This window comes from Narcine bancroftii, chromosome 9, assembly GCF_036971445.1.
Source record: "Narcine bancroftii isolate sNarBan1 chromosome 9, sNarBan1.hap1, whole genome shotgun sequence".
In the NCBI taxonomy this organism is placed as follows: domain Eukaryota; kingdom Metazoa; phylum Chordata; class Chondrichthyes; order Torpediniformes; family Narcinidae; genus Narcine; species Narcine bancroftii.
The window spans coordinates 45,859,062-45,880,688 of record NC_091477.1 but is presented as its reverse complement, the minus strand read 5'-3'; the positions used below and the strand labels follow the sequence as shown (position 1 = coordinate 45,880,688).

The window sequence follows — 21,627 nt, the reverse complement described above, 5'->3', positions numbered from 1 at the left end:
CTTCCCAAAACTTTTCCACTTTCTCACATGCCCAAATTGCATGTACTGTTGTTCCCATTTCCTTCTTACAGCGAAAACATCTGTCTGATACTGTTGGGTCCCATTTATTTAACTTTTGGGGCATGGTGTATAGCATGTGTAACCAATTATATTGTATCATGCGTTACCTCGTGTTTATTGTATTTCTCATAGTTCCGGAGCACAGCTTTTCCCATGTATCATTCTTTATGTTCCCACTTTTGTTTGGGTTTACAGCTTATTTCATCATTTTCTTTCTCTTGCAGTTTGATGTACATGTTTGTTATAAATCTTTTAAATATCATTGTGTCTGTAATCACATATTCAAAACTGCTTCTTTCTGGTAACCTCAGCCTACTTCCCAATTTGTCCTTCAAGTAGGTATTCAGTTGGTGGTATGCGAACATTGTACCGTGAGTTATACCATATTTGTACTTCATTTGTTCAAAAGATAATAACTTATTTCCAAAAAAACAATTTTCTATTCTTTTGATCCCTTTTCTCTCCCATTCTCTAAAGGAAAGGTTATCTATTGTGAAAGGGATTAATTGATTTTGCGTCAATATTAATTTGGTAGTTGGTAATTTGTTTTTTTTTTCCTTTCTACGTGAATCTTCTTCCAAATGTTGAGCAGATGGTGCAGTACTGGTGAATTCCTATGTTGCACCAGCTTTTCATCCCACTTGTACAGTATATGTTCAGGTACCTTCTCCCCTATTTTATCTAGCTTTAATCTGATCCAATCTGGTTTTTACCTTGTTTGATAAAAATCTGATGGGTATCTTAATTGTGCTGCTCTATAGTAATTCTTAAAGTTTGGTAGCTGTAAGCCCCCTTGTTTGTACCATTCTGTTAATTTATCTAGCGCTATCCTCGGTTTCACCCCCCCCCCCTTCCATAAAAATCTCCTTATTATTTTCTTTAGCTCCTTGAAGAATTTCTCTGTTAAGTGAATTGGTAACGATTGAAATAGATATTGTATCCTTGGGAAGATGTTCATTTTAATGCAATTTACCCTTCCTATCAGTGTTAGTGGTAAATCTTTGCAATCTTCTAAGTCATCTTGTACTTTCTTCATTAATGGCTGGTAATTTAATTTGTATAGATGGCCTAGATTATTATCTAGTTGAATACCTAGGTATCGGATTGCTTTTGTTTGCCATTTAAATGGTGATTCTTTCTTAAACTTTGTGAAATCTGCATTATTCATTGGCATCACTTCACTTTTATTTGCGTTGATCTTGTACCCCAATATTTCTCCATATTCCTTCAATTTCTTATGTAATTCTTTTATTGATAATTCTGGTTCTGTTAAGTATACTATGATGTCATCTGCAAATAGACTGATTTTATATTCCTTCTCTTTTATTTTTATCCCTCTTATTTTATGTTCTGCCAATGGTTCTATAGCTAACGCGAACAGTGAGGGAGATAGTGGACATCCCTGTCTAGTTGACCTGCTTAATTTAAATTGGTTTGATATATATCCATTTACTGTCACCTTCACCAATGGTCCCTTATTTAATGCTTTAATCCAATTAATATATTTCTTTGGTAGGTTGAACCTCTGTAGTACTTTGAATAAACCCATTCTACTCTGTCAAAGGCTTTTTCTGCGTCTAAGACAACCGCCACTGTTGGTGTCTTGTTTCCTTGTACTGAATGGATTAAGTTAATGAACTTACAGATATTGTCCGTTGTTCATCTTTTCTTAATAAATCCAGTTTGATCTAATTTTACTATTTTTGGTACATAGTTGGCCAATCTGTTTGCTAATAGTTTAGCTTTTGTTTTAGTTTTTTGATGATCTGTTGTCGTTTTTTTTGTTCTTTTCCATCAATTGTACCATCATAAGTTAAATTAACAGCACTGAAATTATCTAAACTTTTAAAGAATTTTAATGGGCATTTCTAGACAAAACAATAAGATAGAGTCAGGAGAGGACTGGAAGGCACGTCTGATCCTTACGCCATCTTGCCCCCCCCCCCCCCCCCCCCCCCCAATAGTTTAGCTATTTTATAATCTGAGTTGAGTAGAGATATTGATCTATACGATGCTGGTATTAGTGGATCTTTCCCCGTCTTTGGTATTACTGTAATTATTGCTGCTTTGCATGAATCTGGCATGTTTTGTGTTTCTTCAATCTGGTTCATTACTTCCAGGAGAGGAGGAATTAATAAGTCTTTAAATGTTTTATAGAATTCTATTGGGAGTCTGTTTGGTAGTTTTTTTTAAATATATCCTGTATTTCCTCTATTTCAAATGATTTTATCAATTTGTTTTGTTCCTCCTCTTGCAATTTCGGTAGTTCAATTTTAGCTAGAAACTCATCTTTTTTGTCTTCTTCCCCTTCGCTCTCAGTTCAATATAATTGCTCGTAGAATTCCTTGAAGTTTTCATTGATCTCCATTGGGTTATATGTAATTTGTTTGTCCTTTTTCCTTGATGCCAATACCGTTCTTTTAGTTCGTTCTGTTTTAAGCTGCCAAGCTAGTATCTTGTGCGTTTTTTTTTCTCCGAGTTCATAATACTTCTGCTTTGTCTTCATTATGTTCTTCTCCACCTTGTACGTTTGTAGTGTTTTGTACTTTAATTTTTTGTCTGCCAGTTCTCTTTTTGTTGTATCTTCCCTTGTTGCTAATTCTTTTTCTGTAATTGCTATTTCCCTTTCCAGCTGTTCTATTTCCCGATTGTAGTCCTTCTTCATCTTAGTTACATAACTTATTATCTGCCCTCTGATGAAAGCTTTCATTGCATCCCATAGTATAAGTTTATCTTTCACTGATTCTGTATTTATTTCAAAGTATATTTTAATTTGGCACTCAATGAATTCTCTAAAATCCTTTCTTTTAAGTAGCATGGAGTTTAATCTCCATCTTTACGTTCTTGGTGGGATGTCCTCCAGCTCCATTGCTAATAACAGGGATGAGTGATCTGATAACAATCTAGCTTTATATTCTGTTTTTCTAACTCTCCCTTGGATGTGGGTTACAACAGGAACAGGTCAATCTTTGAGTATGTTTTATATCTACTTGAATAATATGAGTATTCCTTCTCCTTTGCGTGTTGTCTCCTCCATATATCCAAAAGTTGCATTTCCTGCATCGATTTAACCATAAATTTGGTTACTTTGTTCTTTCTGCTAGTCTTTTTTCCAGTTTTATCCATCTTTGAGTCCAAATTAAGGTTAAAGTCCCCTCCTATCAGTATATTCCCCTGCGTATGTATAATCTTCAAAAAAATATCCTGCATAAATTTTTGATCCTCTTCATTAGGTGCATATACATTGAGCAAATTCCAAAATTCTGAATATATCTGACACTTTATCATTACATACCTCCCTGCTGGATCTATTATTTCCTCCTCTATTTTGATTGGTACATTTTTATTGATTAATATAGCTACTCCTCTAGCTTTTGAATTATATGATGCTGCCGTTACGTGCCCTACCCAATCTCTCCTAAATTTCTTGTGTTCCACTTCAGTTAGATGTGTTTCCTGCACGAATTCTATATCAATTTTTTTCTTTTTTCAGTAAATTTAATAGCCTCTTCCTTTTGATTTGGTTATGTATTCCGTTAATATTTATAGTCATGTAGTTCAACATGGCCATTTCATACTTTGTTTACCTCTCATTTCCGCTTCCTCATCACCACCTTTCCCTCATATCCATTTCTGTTTTCTTTTTTGGAACTCACTGTAAGACAACACTTCTAAAACATAAAATATTTCCACTATTCCCACATCTAAAATTCCCCTAACCCCAAATTTTCTCTCTTCCCCACCCCCCCCCTCTGAGTTTCCCCTTGTCTTTTGCTGGGCAACCACATCTCCCCTCTCCATTAGGATTCCGAACCCGCTCGCAAGCGTCAACTGATTTTGCAGTGACTGTTATTCTCTCCCACCCAACACCCTCCAGAAAAGACTTTTATCTTCACATATAACAAAGCTTACCCTCTTTATTCCCCCTTTACTTCCTTTCTTCCCTTTTCTTCCCCTCCTTAGTTCTTTCTTATACATTATTTTCCTTCTTTATATGAAGTTTGCCGTCATTTTTTGTTCTTGTTACATCTCTTCATCTTTCTTTCTGTCTTGCAGGCGTTCTGCAAATTCTCATGCTTTCTTCGGATCCGAGAACAGTCTGTTTTGCTGCCCCGAGATAACTATTTTAAGCACTGCTGGATATCTTAACATAAATTTATAGCCTTTCTTTCATTGGATCGATTTTGTTGCGTTAAAGTCCTTCCACTTCTTCAGGGGCTCAAAACTTATGTCTGGGTAGAATTTTTTTTTTGACTTTTGTATTCCAGTGGTTTTTTGTCTTCTCTCATTTTTTAAATTTTGTCGTATATCTCAGGAATTTTACTAAAATGGATCTTGGCTTTTTGTTGTGACTGTGGTTTTGGGGCTAATGTTCTGTGTGCCCTTTCTATTTTCATTCCTTCCTGGATTACTGGCTTTCCCAGGACTTTGGGGATCCATTCTTTTATAAATTCTTTCATATCTTTGCCTTCTTCATCTTCCTTAAGGCCCACTATCTTTATATTGTTTCTCCTATTATAGTTTTCCATTATATTCATCTTCTGAGCTAACAACTCCTGTGTTTCTTTAAATTTTTTTATCACTTTCTTCTAACTTTCTTTTTAAGTCATTCACTTCCATTTCTACAGCTGTTTTTCGTTCTTCCACCTTTTCCAATCTTTTCCCTACTTCTGTTATGACCAGCTCTATATTCTACTCACTTTTTCTTCTGTACTTTTCATTTTTCTTTTTATTTCACTAAATTCTCGTGTCAGCCATTCTTATAATGCTTCCATATATTCTTGAAAATTTTTTTTTATCTTTGTACTGTCCATTCATTTTACCTTCTATTTCACTGTGCAGAGCTTAATGTTCTCCTTCTTCTGTGTCTGCTCTAGGGTTTCTACTTCTACTTCTCTTCCTTGTATCTGTGTCTCTTCTGACTTTCTTGTTGAGCTGCTTGTCTCAGTTTGTTGGGTTTTTTTTAAATGGTGTCTTCATGTTGGTCCTCTTCTTCTGGGCTGGTTATCTGTTTGGTCTCTCGTTTCCTTTTTTCATTCTCACCCCTCCCATTCCTGTTATTTTCTGTATCTTCCCGCTGGGAGCCCTGCTGTCGGGTCTCTCTCAGCTGTTCGTGCTGTAGAGTTCCACTCCACAACTGGTCCCCCCTCCCGTCGGTGTTGTCTTTGTCGTGCGCATCGCACATGCGCGATTCCTCACCTCTGTTTGGCTCCATGAGCCATCTTTGCAGTCCTACATTCGATGGGTCGCGACCCTGCAGGATCTCCACTGAACTCATGAAGTGGGCTCCTCTTTCCACGACAGGTCCCTGTTTCTTCGTACAGGTATGACCTTCACCTTTCTCTTCTGGCGTCTGTCTTCTTTCTTCCCGTTATTTTTGGCTTTTCTTTCTTTGGTGCCATTTTCTCCACACCTTCATTTTTTATTTGTTGTGATTTGTGTCTGGGGTTTTGTTTTTTCTTCACTTTTTTCCTTCTTTTCTGGAGAGGGCTGGTATTCTCCTACCGGCCACTACTCCATTGCGTAACTCCTCGTTGCGCCTTAAGCTTGATAATGGACACCTCATATATTATATGGGTAGTTTCCAGTCCAAAAATACAACATTGAATCCTGCAATTTCAGGTCACCTTCACTTTCTTCCTGATCTCCTTTAGTCCTCCCAGCTCTACCCACTGATTTTTATCCCCCTCCCCTCTTGGTTCCATCGACCACAATGCACCCCCCCACCCCCCGGCCACTTCCCACATCTGGTTCCCAATATGTCTCTCGTTCCTATCAGTCACTTGCCTGGCTCCCAAATCCACCCATCAGCCTCCTAATCTGTCAGTCATCCTTGTCCCCTCCATTGTTCACCAGATCCCTATTGGCCCCTGTCTCCTCCCATTCTCTCTACCTTTTAATGGTGTTCCCCTCTTCCACAATCAATCAAAACCCCCTCATCAAGACTAAAATGTATACAATTCCTACCCCCATCCCCACTGAAACTGCTTGACCTGCTGAGTTCATCCAGCAGGTTTTTTTAAAGATTCCAGTGCTTTGTATCCACAGTGTTCTCTCCTTTTTGGGCATTATATCACACTTTTTTCAAGAGAAGTGGTTGTGTTTTGTATTTTGCATTCTTGCTTATCAGTGCACCAACTGGAAACTGATCACTCCTCCATTGGACAGCTTAATTCACTATCATGTGTTTGCCCGATCACTGCTTGTTATTATTTTTAGATATCCCCAGTCTATTTGTGCTCTTGATTATTAATTGGGACCAAGATTCTTCCCATTTTGTTCACACCCTTATTGTTCTTAATGTGGCCATTGCTGGACCATGGAAAATGCCAGAAAACAGGAATTGGCCCCTAAGGAAACCCTCTATGTAAATGTAAAACAAAGCTTAAAACAGGAAATAATACTATGGAGCAGCATGGTTAGTGTGATCAGGACCAGGGTTTAAGTTCCACGCTGTCTGTAAGGATTTTATACTAATGGTGGCAGATTCAAACATGCTGGACCACAGAGCACCAGATAAGAGAGGTGCAACCTGTGCTACCTACTTCTGAGAAATTAATCTGAAAATTTTCAATCTTCAAGTAAATTGATAATACAATTTCTTTGTTGTTCTTCCCATAGCATAGTCAATACTACTTTCATAATTTAGCTACTTTGTTACAAGTATGGAGTAAATTGATGTTTCTGTTAGCTTGTAACCTAATTTCTAATAATTTAATACAGTAAACACATTTCCATCTTATCAAGATATTTCTTAGTATCTTGTTTGTGTGCCTAATTTAGTTTAAATGTTTTAACTAATACATGCAGGTAAAGAAAATTGTTGAATGTAGACAAGTTGCAATGTTCTTTTTTAAACTTCTAGTTAAATCTTGCATCACTTTTGCTGTTAGTTGTCTCCAATGAAACATTTTCATTCTACTTATTTCCAGCTTCCCTTCAATTGCAGCTTCTTTTCAATCAAGATTAGATAATTCCCTCAGACTTTAATAGTTCTCTTTATAATTTGTAAATAACATTAAGTTATGAGCAGGCTGGGCTTCTTTATCAGATCCCAAGATGCATTTTAGTTTCTGCCTTTGTGATCAGCTGATGCAGTTCAAAATGGGCATAGCCACTGAGACTTTTTTTTTTACTCATTCTCTGGGTGCTTGGACTCTATTCTTTCCAAATGTACTTCTGTGAGATGGTAAGAATATACTTCCCCGGAGTATACTTGTATTGCCCTCACATTCTTGGAGCAGTTAACCTACATTTGGCAAATAGTCCTTGTACACTGGAAGGTTACAAGTCCTTGCAGGTAATCATTGTTCTTGGTATTGCTGTTTAATGCTTTGTATTGGTGGAAGAGACAATGTTGGTGTCTCCACTGCTAACGGATAAGCCAACCATTCTTGTATTGCAGTTTTAATTGAGCTGCCACTTTGCAACTATTGTAGTGAAAGTACTTCAGAAAGTTGCATTGCTTGCAAAGTGCTGTGGTTGTAAAGGGCATACAGTAATGTGTGTGTTTTTTTTTAAAACAGGTATTCTACGATATCGTGTGGACTTCCAAGGAATGGAGTACCAGGGAGATGAGGAAGACTTTTATGACCTGGATGACTACTAGGTAGTCTGGAATAGGTCTGGTTACAGGTGCCTAACCCTCCAGCATCCAACCCAAGAAGTGAAGATCGACACAGAGTAATCAATCCCTGCCTTAGAACACATTATCACAACTTGTGATATTCTAAATACATTGGAAATGATGAATTTGAAAACAAATAACATGCATAGATTTGTCATAGTGTCAATACAGCAGCAACACCAAACTACTGTTCCTCATGCCAGTTTGGACTAATCTTTTGAGAAATGTTTTTTAATTTTTACTTCAATGGGATTTTTGTTGCTGTTGTATTTTATGAAATTGAAAATTTTTTACCTCCATATTTAGAGGCAAATAATAAAAAATGAAATGCTATTGAATTTCATTTCTGCAGGCTGAATGGATAAGAGCTCTTGTTTTCCCCCTTGGAAGGAGTTTCAATATTAATATAAATGGATACTTGACCAATGTGTGTAGTGAAAGACCTTGTTTAGATGGACTCCACTGAACATAATAGTACTGTACGAGCAGGGGACAGTGAAGAACATACCTTTTGTGATTAATGTTCATCTCCAAATTAAAGTAGTGGGGGTAAATTTTCAGATTTTTTTTAAGAGGGCCTTTGACTTTTCAAAGGGAGCAGGAAAGAATCTCATCTGCCTTTTTTTCCAAATTAATATACATTGGGGAGCTTAAGCAGAATTCTGAGCTTGCTAGGTATTGCCATTTATGACCTAGTGATAACTAATGTCATCCTTGACCACGTTTTCTGCTGGGTGGTATTGATTGTTGTGGATGAGAGTTCTCATTCTCCCTGAATTAACTAAGGCCAGCTTTTGGTTGTCTGTGAGTCCAAAGTCACTAAGCTTTAAATTTGGTTTTGATCTGGATGAAGAACTGTGTTAATACGATCTGCTCCATATTGGGGTTTATTTTTGGTACAGTGAAGACTTTTACAGCACCCTTACAATCATGTTGCAGGGCACAGCCTCTGTCAAGTCATATGCAGACTGTTATAAAATTGATAGGTCTGTATTTCTTTCAAACAATCCCAAATTCCAGCAAAGTTACCCAGGCACTAACACCGGTTTGTGAAATTCTGGTATCACACATCTTTTAGGGTTCAAGTGCTTGGTGAGACTGGAAGGAAACTCATCTTAAACCTCTGGTGCAGTGATTTTCCATACTAGTTGGCATAGTGCAAGGGGGTGGCAAGGATGATTTCTTTCTAGCTCCATTTAGTTATCAGGAATCTTTTTTGAACAATCTGCTGATGGGCAGAAATAGAATATTAAAACTACACAGGAAGAGGTCATGTTGGTGCAAAGGGAGTGGTTTTGAGCATTGGCCTGGAGCTGTATTGAACTGTTGGATATGCATTGATTGAGAAATCAATGAGGAACAAATGTCAAAAGAGCCTTGTTAAACAGCTAATTCACTAAAAGTCAAAATGGTGGAGGATCCGGCAAATTCTTGGTCCTGCCTGAATCAACGGAGGTTGTCATTAGGATTATAAATTGGGTTGCTTCACATGTTGAACACTTAAGTGCTTAAAAGTGGAATGAGTTTATGTAAATTGGTGTGTCAAATCACTACATGTTTTAGCATCTGAAGCAGCATACTTTGTGACTGCTTGGAGCAAGCATTATGTTGAAATCAATCAACCCGAATTCTTCTAACCAATGAAGACCAAAAGGAAAGCAGTGCTTTTTTTCTTAATTAACATGGCTGTGATTATGTTGAAATGTGGTGTTTATGAAATAATGCAGGAAAATGGGTCCTGATTGTACCATCACAACAGCGTATTACCTTCAAGCTCATTGCTGAGATTGAATGTGTATAGTGCAGTTCACAGGCCACTAATGCCAGGTTCTTGCCTGACATACATCTAATGCATAGCACCATTGCCATTAATTAGCAAACATTTTCTATTTCATATAAGTAGTGACTGGTATTATTTTTGAGGTACTTAGCAACAGATCCCAAAATCTTCCTAACTAGATATATATATTCTCAAATCTCAAGCTCAATATTTAATTTGGCACAGTTAATCACAAATCTCTTAATGAGTATGCCACTACACTTCTGTTCACTGACAAGATTAGAATATACCTTCAAAAACACTCCGAGTACTGTTTGCAGCTTCTGAAACCTGTTGTCTGTCAAAAAATCCAAAATGGTTTTCAAAGCAGTAACATCTCATGCTGAATATGTAAAGTAGCTTTAAGATGTTCTGAATATTATACGGTATTCATTTGTTTTGTTTTCACTTTGGCCTCCAATTTTTCAGTGCTGTGAAGGATTTGTGTAAAACTCATGTTGAGTTTGTGCACATTTTCAATGTTTTGTTTGTCCTTCACATTCCTTGACTAGAAAGGAGATTTGTGATGGACTAAGTTTTAAGAGCTGGGTTGCACAAACTGTAAATGGGGCCATTTTGATGGATAAAACAAGGAGATAAATATACCTTTTCAGATAGCCCACTGCTTGGTATATAAGTATGCATTGGAAAGTATACAACTCTTTTTGTAGTTCTAATGTTTACCATTTAAGTTTGGAAATGATGCCAAAATGTTTTTTGTATTCCATTGACCAATGTATTCTCCAGGAATAGAAGTGATCTTTGACTTCACAAAAAGGGGTAGATTTCAGCTTTTATGCACTACAGCCTCTGCAGAAAGATCCCAAGCAGCAACTTGGTGTTGTGATGTACAGAAATGGAGAAGAGTATTAAAACCATATTTAAGAATATGTTTTGAGTCTTGTTCTTTTGGAGCTACTTTGGAGCAAACTTGAAAGCAATGTCTAGTTGGACAACTGCAAGGTAGATTTGATTTTCGGATTTTGGCAGTAGTGATAACAATTGGTCTTTGGTTTTTCAGGACTGAACCAGGATCTTGTTTTGCAATTAGTTATCCCTTGATTTGTTCTGAACTAAAAATGTGAGGATGAGATTAGCCTTCAATCTGATGCTTGTGATTGGGTGCCAACATCTTGAACATTCAAAATAAATATGAGTGAAGCTGATATTCAGCCTGATAATTGGGGCAGGGATCCTATGCATTAGACATGGAACCAAAATCATGAATCACTATCCAAGATTTCATTGAGGCATGCTTTATGTAATGTTTGATTCATAGTACAAGTGAAAGGGAAATGCTTGCCTCAGAAGAATATCAAGGTAAGGAATTTGGGGATTGAATGGAGCTGGGGAAACATGTAACAATTAAAACCTCGAGGTAGGTTGACAACATGTCTGTCCATAGCCTCATGTACTGCCAAACAGAGGTCATCTGCAAATTGGAGGAATAACCTATCCCGTCCTGACAGTCTCCAACCAAACAGCATCAATATTGATTTTCAATTGATGATGAGCACTTCCACAGTCTCGTTCCTTCATCTCCTTCCAACACCCCTATCCCTTCCCTCCCTTAGCCCTCTGATCTCTCCCCATCCATCACTTCTCAGTTTCTATGTTCCTTCCTGTATCCACCATTATCTCTTCCCCATTAGCTTATGCTTCTGTTTTCCACTTCCCCTGACCTTTTCATTCAGGTGTCTACCATTTTCCAGATTCCTGGTCCCCAATTCCAAAACATCTGCCTTTTGATTCCTATGGATGCTGTGTGTCCTGAGTTTCCCCAGCACTTCTGTCAATTGCACAAGGTGCCTTTACCAAATTCAGTAGTCCAGACAAGTTGCAGAGTTTGGTTAAGATCATTGAATTGCAAACCAGTGAAATGTCCATAAAGCCTCCTGAAGGTTCAATTGTATAATAAAGATACATTCGGCAATCAGGGATTATTTTCTGAAATGAGGGAAATGTAATAAGAGAATTTGAACTGAAAGCCCGAAGTTATGGTGAAAGGAAAGGGCAAAGTGGTCAATAACTAGCAGGCAATAGATGAGAGGCAAAGTGAGGAACTTCTTTTACACTGAGAAAGTTTTGGGGATGTGTCCCTCACTGGCCAGTCATGGGCCAAAACCACTCCTTGTGGAAATATTCATTGAAGTACTTCATGCACCAGAAGTAGTTGGTGCAGATAATTTTAAAAAAAATTAAATTTAGTCATACAGCACGGTAACAGGCCATTATGGCCACCCAATTAACCTACATCCCAGTACATTTCGAAGAGTGGAAGGAAACAGGAGGCCCTGGGGAAAACCCATGGAGACATGGGGAGAATGTACAAACTCCTTGCAAACAGCATGTGATTTGAACACCAGTCCCAATCGCTGGTGCTATAATGACTGCACTAACCCCCTACACCAACTGTGCTGCGCTAAGGGCCAGAGTGAGGTTAGCCCCAGATCTGTTGTTGGGTGTGTTTCTGTGCCTAGTACAAGGATACAGTCTCACTAGTAAGGATTAGCTTTATCAGAAGGTAGCTGTATAACTTTAAAGTGAATCTGCATATTTTCAATTTTTATTATCTGGCCAGATGGAAGTTTCTCAGGTCCATGGTACACACACAATACACAGCACATAATAATCTTCAAGTTCATTATCCAATTTACAAGTGGAACCTGACAAAAGTGTTCTCCGTTGCTCTGTACAAAAGAAATATGCAAACGTAACCAATCTTGACACAGACATGATACATATTGTACATATAAAGCATCTGCATAAAGATATAAAATATTTTAGGATGATTTACTTGATTACAAGATTCTATTCATTAAGCCTGGCAGTCCGGATTCTGTTGCTCCTATATCACCTTGATGGTAGTTGGTCAAATATGCAATATGGAAAGGGACCTCAATCGTTCTTTGGGCCTGATTTAAGCAGCGCTCCTGATGAATGTCAATAGAGGAAAGGGGAATAGAGCCAAGTGATCTTGGCCGTTTTGATGATCCTCTAAATTGACTTCAGGTCTGATGCTTTCCAGCTACCATACCACATAATGATGTATCCTGGAAGGACACTCAATTGCAAGATTGTAAAATGTCAAGATTTGAGCAGGTAGCCTTCAACAACCTTTGGAAGTGTAGGTGTTGGCTGAGCTATTTAAGCAACATTTTGCTTCTCATTTCCGAGGAGTTGCTTAAAAAGCAAAAAATCTTTGGGGGGGGGGGGTGCGGAGGAATAAGCCAGGGTAAATTCCAATTATTCCTTCCTCTGCTAAGAAAGAGTAGTTGCTCCGGCTGCACGCTAGATGGCGCTGCTATTCCAGTAATCAGGTTCAACAACCCTGCCCTGTTCATTAACACTGCCTGAAAGGTAACTGGAGGACAGATTTAACAGAAACTAGAGGGGTAACCCTTTACACATTGGATGGTGAGTAGCTGTCAGAAGAAGGTGGTTGAGGCAGGTACTACTGCAATATTTAAGAACAAAAGTGGGTGGGCTCAGGGATAGCAAAGGCAGGTGGGACAGTTTCCACCCAAAGATGTGTGGGTCAATGGGCTAACTGGCCGCTGTAATTTGTATAGCTAAGTGGCAAAGGAATCAAAAGCAAGTGCGAATTAATGGGAATGTGAGAGAATTAGCGAATCAGTTGTAGGTCTGCAGTATAGGACAATACACAGAAACCGGCCCTTCTGCTCTGACAATCCATTGACTTGCACCTGTACCACATCCCCCACCTGTCCCAAATATTAAATGTCAAATTGAAGCCTGCATTTACCAATTCAGCTGGCAGTTCATTCTGCTCTCCCACCACTCTCTGCATGAAGTTCCCATCTATGTTCCTTTTTTAAAGTTTTTATTAATTTCAATAACACTAAATTTGTACAGTGCAATTATGGAATGTGCCACTGGAAAAAAAATTGAAACTCCTGGAGGCATAATCATGCAAAGAATTCCATAGCACAGCAAAGAAAGGACATAATCAATTTAAATTTACCAAAACCACTAAACTGTACAGTTATATTTAAAATATAGTAATTAACAAAAAAGTTTTAAAAAAAACTCTTGAATCAAAAGCCCTTCCATTTGACAAGGTTGGGGAAAAAACCTAGCATGTGGGTATCGAGTGACGACAATTCAGAAACCGACAACACGACATCAGTTTTGAACACTTAGAATTTTAGATTATGATAAAAATCTATAAAAGGGCCCCATGTCTTTGAAAAATTAGTATTTGAATCTTTAATGGCATATCTAACTTTTTCTGAGCCTAAACAAAACATATTATCATTTAACCATTGTAGGTGGAGTGTTATCTTTCCAGTTGATCAATATCTGGCTATTAATGAAGTAAGAAGTCAATAAAACATCATCATCAGACATTCTAAACTGAGCAATTAGATGGCAAGGTTCCAAGTTAACCTTAAGAATCAATGACAGTGTGTGGAAAATATCTTCTCAAAAATTTTCTGGGCTAGGCTAAAACCAAAACATGTGAACCAACGAAGCCGCCACTATGTTCTCTTCAAACCTTTTCACTTTCACCCTTAACCTCTACCTTTTATCTCTCTCAATCTCGCTGGAAAAAAACCTGCTTGCATTTACTCTATACCTATCATAATTTTGTATACAGTACAACTTCATTTATCCAAAATCAGATTCTCTAAAATCCTCAGTTATCCAAATTTATTTTTAAATTTCAGATAAATGAGGATATCTGAAATAAATCAGAAATCCTCATTTATCCAAAATAATTTCAGAGCCAAACTGTCTATGGCTCCCAACAGTGGCAAACTGGACCTTGCGCTCCTGCCGGCAGCGGGGGCCTCAAGCTCCAGGGCATGAGTGGAACCATCGGGCTCCCACCTTGATTGGGCCCTTGATGGGGAGGTGATTGGCGGTGGTCAACATTTTTTTTGGGTGAGAATTAAATATTATTTTAATGCTTAAGAAGCCTTACCTTCTTGTTGTTTAAACACTGTTACAAGTAATTTGCTGTTGCTATTGGGCTGTTTTTAAAAAATGAACTTTTTCCAAAAAACATTTTTAATCCAAAATAGGCCCGATCCTGACCACCTCAGCTAATCAGAGTTGTACTGCATCTCTATTAATCTCCCCTCATTCTTCTACACTCCAGAGAATAAAGTCCTAACCTGTTCAACCTTTCCCTATAATTTAGTTCTTCAAGTCTCTGTGCTCTTGAAAATCTTATAACAAGGAGGGAGGATTGGATTTTCTGCTGGGGGGCTGGCCTCCCTCTGTATTGGCAGAGGATACCATTGCTGCAGATGTGATGGAAAAAAAAACAATCTATTGAATTTTTTATTGTCACAAGTACTGAAATACAGTAAAAATCTTAGTTTTGTGTGCTATCCAGACAAGTCAAACTGCACACAAGGACAAGTAGTGCAGGGTGCAGTGTTACAGTAAGTCAGTGAGTGCAGGATGTAATGTTACAAGACATGGAGTTTAGTATAATCGAGTCAAATAGTCCAGGGTGCGATGTTACAGTAAGTCAAATATTACAGGGTACAGTTTATTTTTATTTAATTTTGAGATACACACAGTGACAGGCCCTTCTGACCCATGAGCCCTTTTTGCCCAAATACACCATTTAATCTACAAACCTTTTGATTTTGGAGGGTGGAATGAAACCCAAGCAGATAATGAGGAGAGCTGCATAGTCCTTGCAGACTGCAATGGATTTGATCCCAGGTTGTTAACACTGTACACAGTTTTTGAGAAAACTGTTCCAGAAGTAGTTTGGAATGGAGAGTGTCAGTTACAGGAAGGCAGCCATGAATGCAATTCAGAACACATCATTGAGAGATTGAACTGATCTCCTCAAGCAATAACTAAACACTTGTAAATACTTTAATCGTTACTCCTGAACATTATTAAAATAAGATTATATGCATGTTGATGTTTCTTCGGGACTTCAGTTTTACGGGGCAACAATAACAAATACCAGAGGATATCTGTTTAAAGTGAGTGCAGGAAAGTTTATGGGAGTAGCCAGAGGTAAGATTTTTACTCAAGAGTGGTGGAGCCCTGAAGTGCTGGTTTCAAAAAGGACGGGTGGCACCTGAATGGGAGGGAATCTAAATTCCTGGTGGGCAGGTTTGCTAGTTTGGCAGGAGGATGGAAACCAGAATAAAAAGAGCACAGAATAGGGCAGAAGATACACGAGGAGATACACTGTAGTGAGATTGGGAGGAATGATTGCCAGTAAATAGGGCAAAATTGCATGCGTAAGATTAAATGTTGGGGTACTTTGGAAACAAAATTGAAAAGAGTGATCAATTCAGCACTGAAGGTCTTGTATTTAAATGCCTGTAGTGCAAGAAATAAGGTTCATAATCTAGCACCTGAAAGTTGGCAGTTATGACATTGTGGCCATCACTGAGTGGTGGAAAGACGACCTCAGCTGGGAACTAAATATTTGTGGATACACAGTGTATCAGAAGGACGGGAAGGCAGGCAGAGGTGGGTCTGCTGGTCAAAAATGGAATTGAATCTTTGGTGAGAGGAGACATTGGATCAGAGGATATAGAATTCTTGTGGGTAAAATTGAGAATTATAAGGGTAAAGAGACCCTGATGGGAGTTGTATAACAGGCCTACAAACAGTAGCAAGGATGTGATATGCAAATGACAGAGGGAGATAAAGAAGGCATGCAATAAGCAATGTTACAATGGTCATGGGGGATTTCAATATGCAAGTGGATTGGTAAAACCAGGTTTGTACTGGATTCCGAGAGAAGAAATTTATCGAATGCCTTCAGGTTGCCTTCTTGGAACAGCTTGTGGCTGAGCCAACCAGAGAAATGGCATTTCTGGATTGTGTAAAGAACCAGAATTTATAAGAGAGCTGGAGGTAAGGAAACCCTTAGGAGGCAGTGGCAGAGAAACTAAAATCAGAGGTGTGGGTATAGCAGTGGAATAAAGGGGACTACAGAGGTATGACAGAGGGAATGGCAGCAGCAATGGCTGGAGTTTCTGCAAGAAATAAGGAAGGGGCTGGACAGGTGTGTTCCAAAAAAATAAATAAATATTTGAATAGAAAAATGACAACTGTGGTTGACAAGAGAATCCAAGCTAACTTTAAAGTAAAAGATTGGGCATACAAGGAACCAAAAAATTGTTGGAACTGGGACATTTTTTAAAAGCATACAGAAGGCAACTAAGAAAATCATTGGGGGAGGAAAAGATAAACTTTTAAATGAAACTAGCAAATAATATCAAAAGGGACACAATGTTTTTAAAGCATATTGAGAGTTTTTTAAAAAAGCAATCAAAGTTCAGATTATTGTCAAAAGTACAGACCTTTCTTTTGCTGGGACAGGTGGAACTTCTAGTTATTGGTAGTGCAAACTGCACTTGAGATAAATAAAGAATTGTAAACAAATGGTGCAATAAAGAACAAAATAAGAGTCCTTAAATGAGTCTCTGAATGAGTCTGGTGGTGGAGGGGTGGCATCTGTTCCTCAACTTGGCACAGGTCTTGTGGCACCTATTCCTCTTTCTAGGTGGCAGTAGCAAGAACGGAGTATGTCCTGGGAATTGTGGATCTTTGATGATTCCTGCTGCTTTCTGACAGCAGTGTTCCATGTAGTTTTTCTCAATGGGAGAGTTTTGCCTGAGATTTATTGGGCTGTGTCCACTGCCTTTCGCAGGACTTTCCGCTCAGAGGTATTAGTGCTCCCATACCAGGCCTTGATGCAGCCGGTCAACACACTTTCCACTATATATCTGCAGAGATTTGCCAAAGTTTCCAATGTCATACTAAACCTCTGCAAACTAATGCTTTGTTCATGATGACATTGGTATTTTTGGTCCAGAAAAGGTTCTTCAAGGAATTAAAATTTTCTCACTCTGTCCACATCAGATCTCCCAATGATCACTGGATTATACATCTCTGATTTTCCCTTGCTAAAGTTCTCAACCAGATCTTTGGTTTTGGAGACATTGAGTGAAGGTGGTTGTACACCATTCAGCCAAGTTATCAATTTCCCTCCTGTATGCTGACTCATTGCCCCTTATTTATACAACCCACTACTGTGATATTGTCTACAGTTTGTAGATGGTATTCTTGTACAAAGCCACAGTATGAATGGTGTAAAGCAAGAAGAGCAGGGGGCTAAGTATGCAGCCCTGTGGTGCTGATGGAGATGTTCTTGCCAATCCACTCTGATTGGGGTCTGAAGGTCAGGAAATCCAGCATCCAATTGCTCAGTGGGATACTGAGGCCCAGATCTTGGAGTTTGCTGATCAGTTTTGAGGAGATGATGTTGTTGAATGCCGAACTCAAGTCTTTAAAGAGCATTCTGAAATATGTGTCTTTGCTATTCAGGTGTTCCAGGGATTTGTGCAAAGCAAATGAGATAGCATCTGCCTTAGACCTATTACTATGGTAGGATCCATGTCACTGCTCAGACAGGAGCTGATATGCTTCAACACCAGCCTTTCAAAATACTTGATCATTGTGGATGTGTGTGCCACTGCCGGTAGACGTTTAGGCAGATCACCACTTTCCTGGGCATGGGTGAGAAACTGAATGGGTATTTTTCATTAATCTTCACTGTGGAAGGGTTAGGTATAAGGATGTCAGAAGGGAGGGTGAGTTCAGTTATGATCACAAGAGATAAGGTACTTTGAAAGCTGAATGGTCTAAGGGTAGAGAAATCTCCCAGACCAGAAGGAATACACTCTTGGGTTTTGAAAGTAGTAGATATGGAGATTGAGGAGGCATTGTGATCATTTTCGAGGAATCAATAGATTTTGGCGTAGTTCTGGAGGACTGGATAATTGCAACGGTCATTCTGCTATTTAAAAAGGGATGGAGGCTGCAGAAAGTAAATTATAGACCTGTTGGCTTAACATCAATGGTTGGGAGGTTATGGAGTACCTGGAGGTGCATGACAAGATAGGACAAAGTCAACATGCTTTCCTTCAGGGAAATCTAGCCTGACATACCTATTGCAATATTTTGAGGAACCGCAAGCTGGCTGGACAAAGGACATATAGTGGATATTGTGTATTTGGATTTTCAAAAGGCCTTTGATGAGGTTCCACACTTTTTAAAAAAAACTTTATTTATTCATTCAAAAAACAAATAATATGACATATACAACAATTAACCATAAACATGAACGTTATTTTTTTATATATATAAAAAAAGAGAAAAGAAAAGAACCCCCCCCCCCCTTCAGCTAACTCTCCTAAGGAGAGCCATAAAGAAAAAAGAACAAATATTAAAGAAAAATTAAATATACATATTAAGATCTAATCAATGTAAATTGAAATGTAAATATTTTGAATATAACGACCACTTATTAATTAAAAAATTATAATGATCACGCGAAACATATGTAATTTTTTCCATTATTAAACAATATTTCATCTCATTATGCCATCTATTAATATCAATTATATTGTATCTTTCCACGTACTAGCAATACATTTTTTTGCTATGGATAAAGCTAAATATACAAAAGCAAGCTGAAACTTATCTAATCCCAAGCCTTTCAAAGGTTGCAAACTACCCAATAAAAATACTGTTGGATCTAAAGCTATTTTAATCTTATACAGATATTCTAAAAACAATTGAATTTTCTTCCAAAAAGATTGTATATGTATACATGACCAAATGGCATGAAAAAAAGTTCCAACTGTATCACCACATCTAAAACACAAGTCCGATTCATGAAAACCGTACTTTTTTTAATTTTTCAGGTGTTAAATATAATTGATGTAAAAAATTATAGTTAATCATTGCATAACGTGCATTTATCAATCTAGTTACACTATTATAACAAATATCTAACCAATCATCTTCGGAAAAAATAAAACCAGTATCTGCTTCCCATTTACTTTTAGATCTATCCCAACCCTTTTTATCCATGCCATCCTGTAATATTTGATACATAGATGAAATATAACCCTTCTCTGGTACCTTCATAAGAAAAGTCTGAAATTTAGTCATTTCAGGTAAAATCATATCTCTACCAAACATACATCTTACCAAAGATCGAATTTGATAATATTGAAACAAAGAATTCTTATTAATACCAAAACCTTCCCTCATCTGATTAAAAGATAAAAATATACCCTCTTTAAAACAATCTCCCAAATTTTTCACACCTTTAAATATCCAATGCAATAAACTTCGATTATGTATTGAAAAAGGAATAAGTTGATTATATTATACAACGGAGTCAAAGCCGATAATTTAGCCCTAGAGCCTGTCATTTTATTTTTCTTTATCCATGACGATGAGTTTCCACACATGCGGCTGATTAACAAGATGAGAGGCCAAGAAATTACAGGAAACAGAAAGTGGAAATGAAGGGACCCTCTTCTGCATGGCTACCGGTTACCAGTGATGTTCTACAGGGATCTGTGTTGGGGCCACTTATTTTTATGTTGTTTGTTAATGATTTGGATTGCAGAATAAATGGCTTTGTGACGAGGTTTTCACATGATACAAAGATGGGCAGAGGGAAAGGTAGTGAGGAGGAAATGGAGAGGCTGCAGAGAGACTTGTACAGATTAGGAGAATGGGCAAAGAAGTGGCAAATGGAATACAATGTTGGAAAGTGTATGATCTTGCACTTCAGTAGAATGAATAAAGAGACTGTTATTTGGATGGGGAGAAAATTCAAAATGCGGAGGTGTAAAGGGACTTGGAAGTCCTAATGCAGGATACTCTTAAGGTTAACCTCCAGATTGAGATGGTCGTGAAGAAAGTGAATCTGATGTTGCATTTATATCTAGATGAATAGGATATAAGAGCGGGGATGTGATGTTGAGGCTTTATAAGGCATGGAGTACGGGGTACAGTTTTGGGCTCCTAATTTAAGAAAGGATGTGCTGGAATTGGAAAGGTTTCAGAAAAAATTCATAAGAATGATTCCTGGAATGAAGGGATTAACATATGAGGAAAGTTTTTGATGGCTCTTGGACTGTACTCCTTGGAGTTCAAAAAAATGAGGGGGAACCTCATAGAAGAATTTTGAATGTTGAAAACCTGGACAGAATAGGTGTGGCATGTTTCTTTCCCATGGTAGGGGAGACTAGGACAAGAGGGCACAACTTCAGGGTTGAGGTGTGTCCATTTAAAACAGGAAAACAGGGATGTAGGCAAATTTCTTTAGCCAGGTAGTGGTGAATCTCTGGAATTTGCTACCATGGGGGGGGGGGGGTGGGGGGCTATTGAGGCCCAGTTGTTGGGTGTATTTGAGGCAGAGGTTTATAGGTATTTGAATCATCATGGTATCAAAAGTTATGGGGAGAAGGTGGGTAGCGGAGGTGAGTAGGACAAGGGTGGACTTGATAAGCCAAATGGCCTACTCTGGTCCTTTGGGTGGTGGTAGAAGCTGGTACAATAGGGAGATTTAAAAGATTCTTAGAGAAGCACATACTGTAGATGTAAGAAAAATAGAGAGTCATGGGCTTTGCATTGGGAAAATTAGATTATTGCAAAGTATGTATTGTGGGTTGAAGGGTCTATACTGTGCTCTAATATTCTATGTACTATCATCCCACAGTATGATAGAATACTTGTCAATGAACAATGAGAATCTGGAGGGACTCAGCAGGTCAGGCAGTTTCCACAGATAGAGATAGTCAGTCAATGTTTTGGGTTGAAAACCTTCAACAGGATTAAAGTGGGGAGGGGTGTTGGGTGGGGAAGGGCAATAGGTGATATTATTCTGGATGGAAGAAAGGAGGTTCAAGGGAGAAGAGGTTAAGGATTGGAATAGATGATGGGCCAACTTGGCGTGAAAGAAGGAAGCCATTCAGCTGATCAGACCCATAACAGAGCAACCATGTAGATATCATAGGGAACAACCTCAGAATCCATGGGAGCCACAGATGTTCAATCCACTGTTCTGCTGACATTCATGTGCATAATCATGAACCAAAGTCCAAACCAATCCACAGATGATGATATAGCCCTGATCCTCCTCTCTGCCCTGGCCAACCTCGAGAAAAATGTCTCATGCCAGGATGTTGTTCATTGACAATCAACACAATCACATCTCAGAGGCTCATGGATAAACTGTCCTCACTGGGACGCATCATCTGCTCTGCAACTGGATCCTGGTCTGAAAAACCACAGTCAATCCAGG

At 38.3% G+C, this 21,627-nt stretch overlaps 1 protein-coding gene across 5 annotated transcripts in view; it reads left to right on the top strand.

The window, feature by feature from the left end:
• LOC138743489 (eukaryotic peptide chain release factor subunit 1) overlaps positions 1-10,396 on the top strand; it is a 69,580-nt gene extending 59,184 nt beyond the window's left edge. For all 5 annotated transcript variants that reach the window (XM_069898949.1, XM_069898951.1, XM_069898950.1 and 2 more), the window contains one exon: positions 7,587-10,396. In XM_069898949.1, coding sequence (XP_069755050.1) covers positions 7,587-7,669 — 83 coding nt within the window. In that variant the 3' untranslated portion in view covers positions 7,670-10,396. The remainder of the gene's footprint in view (positions 1-7,586) is intronic.
• Positions 10,397-21,627: the final 11,231 nt, after the last annotated feature.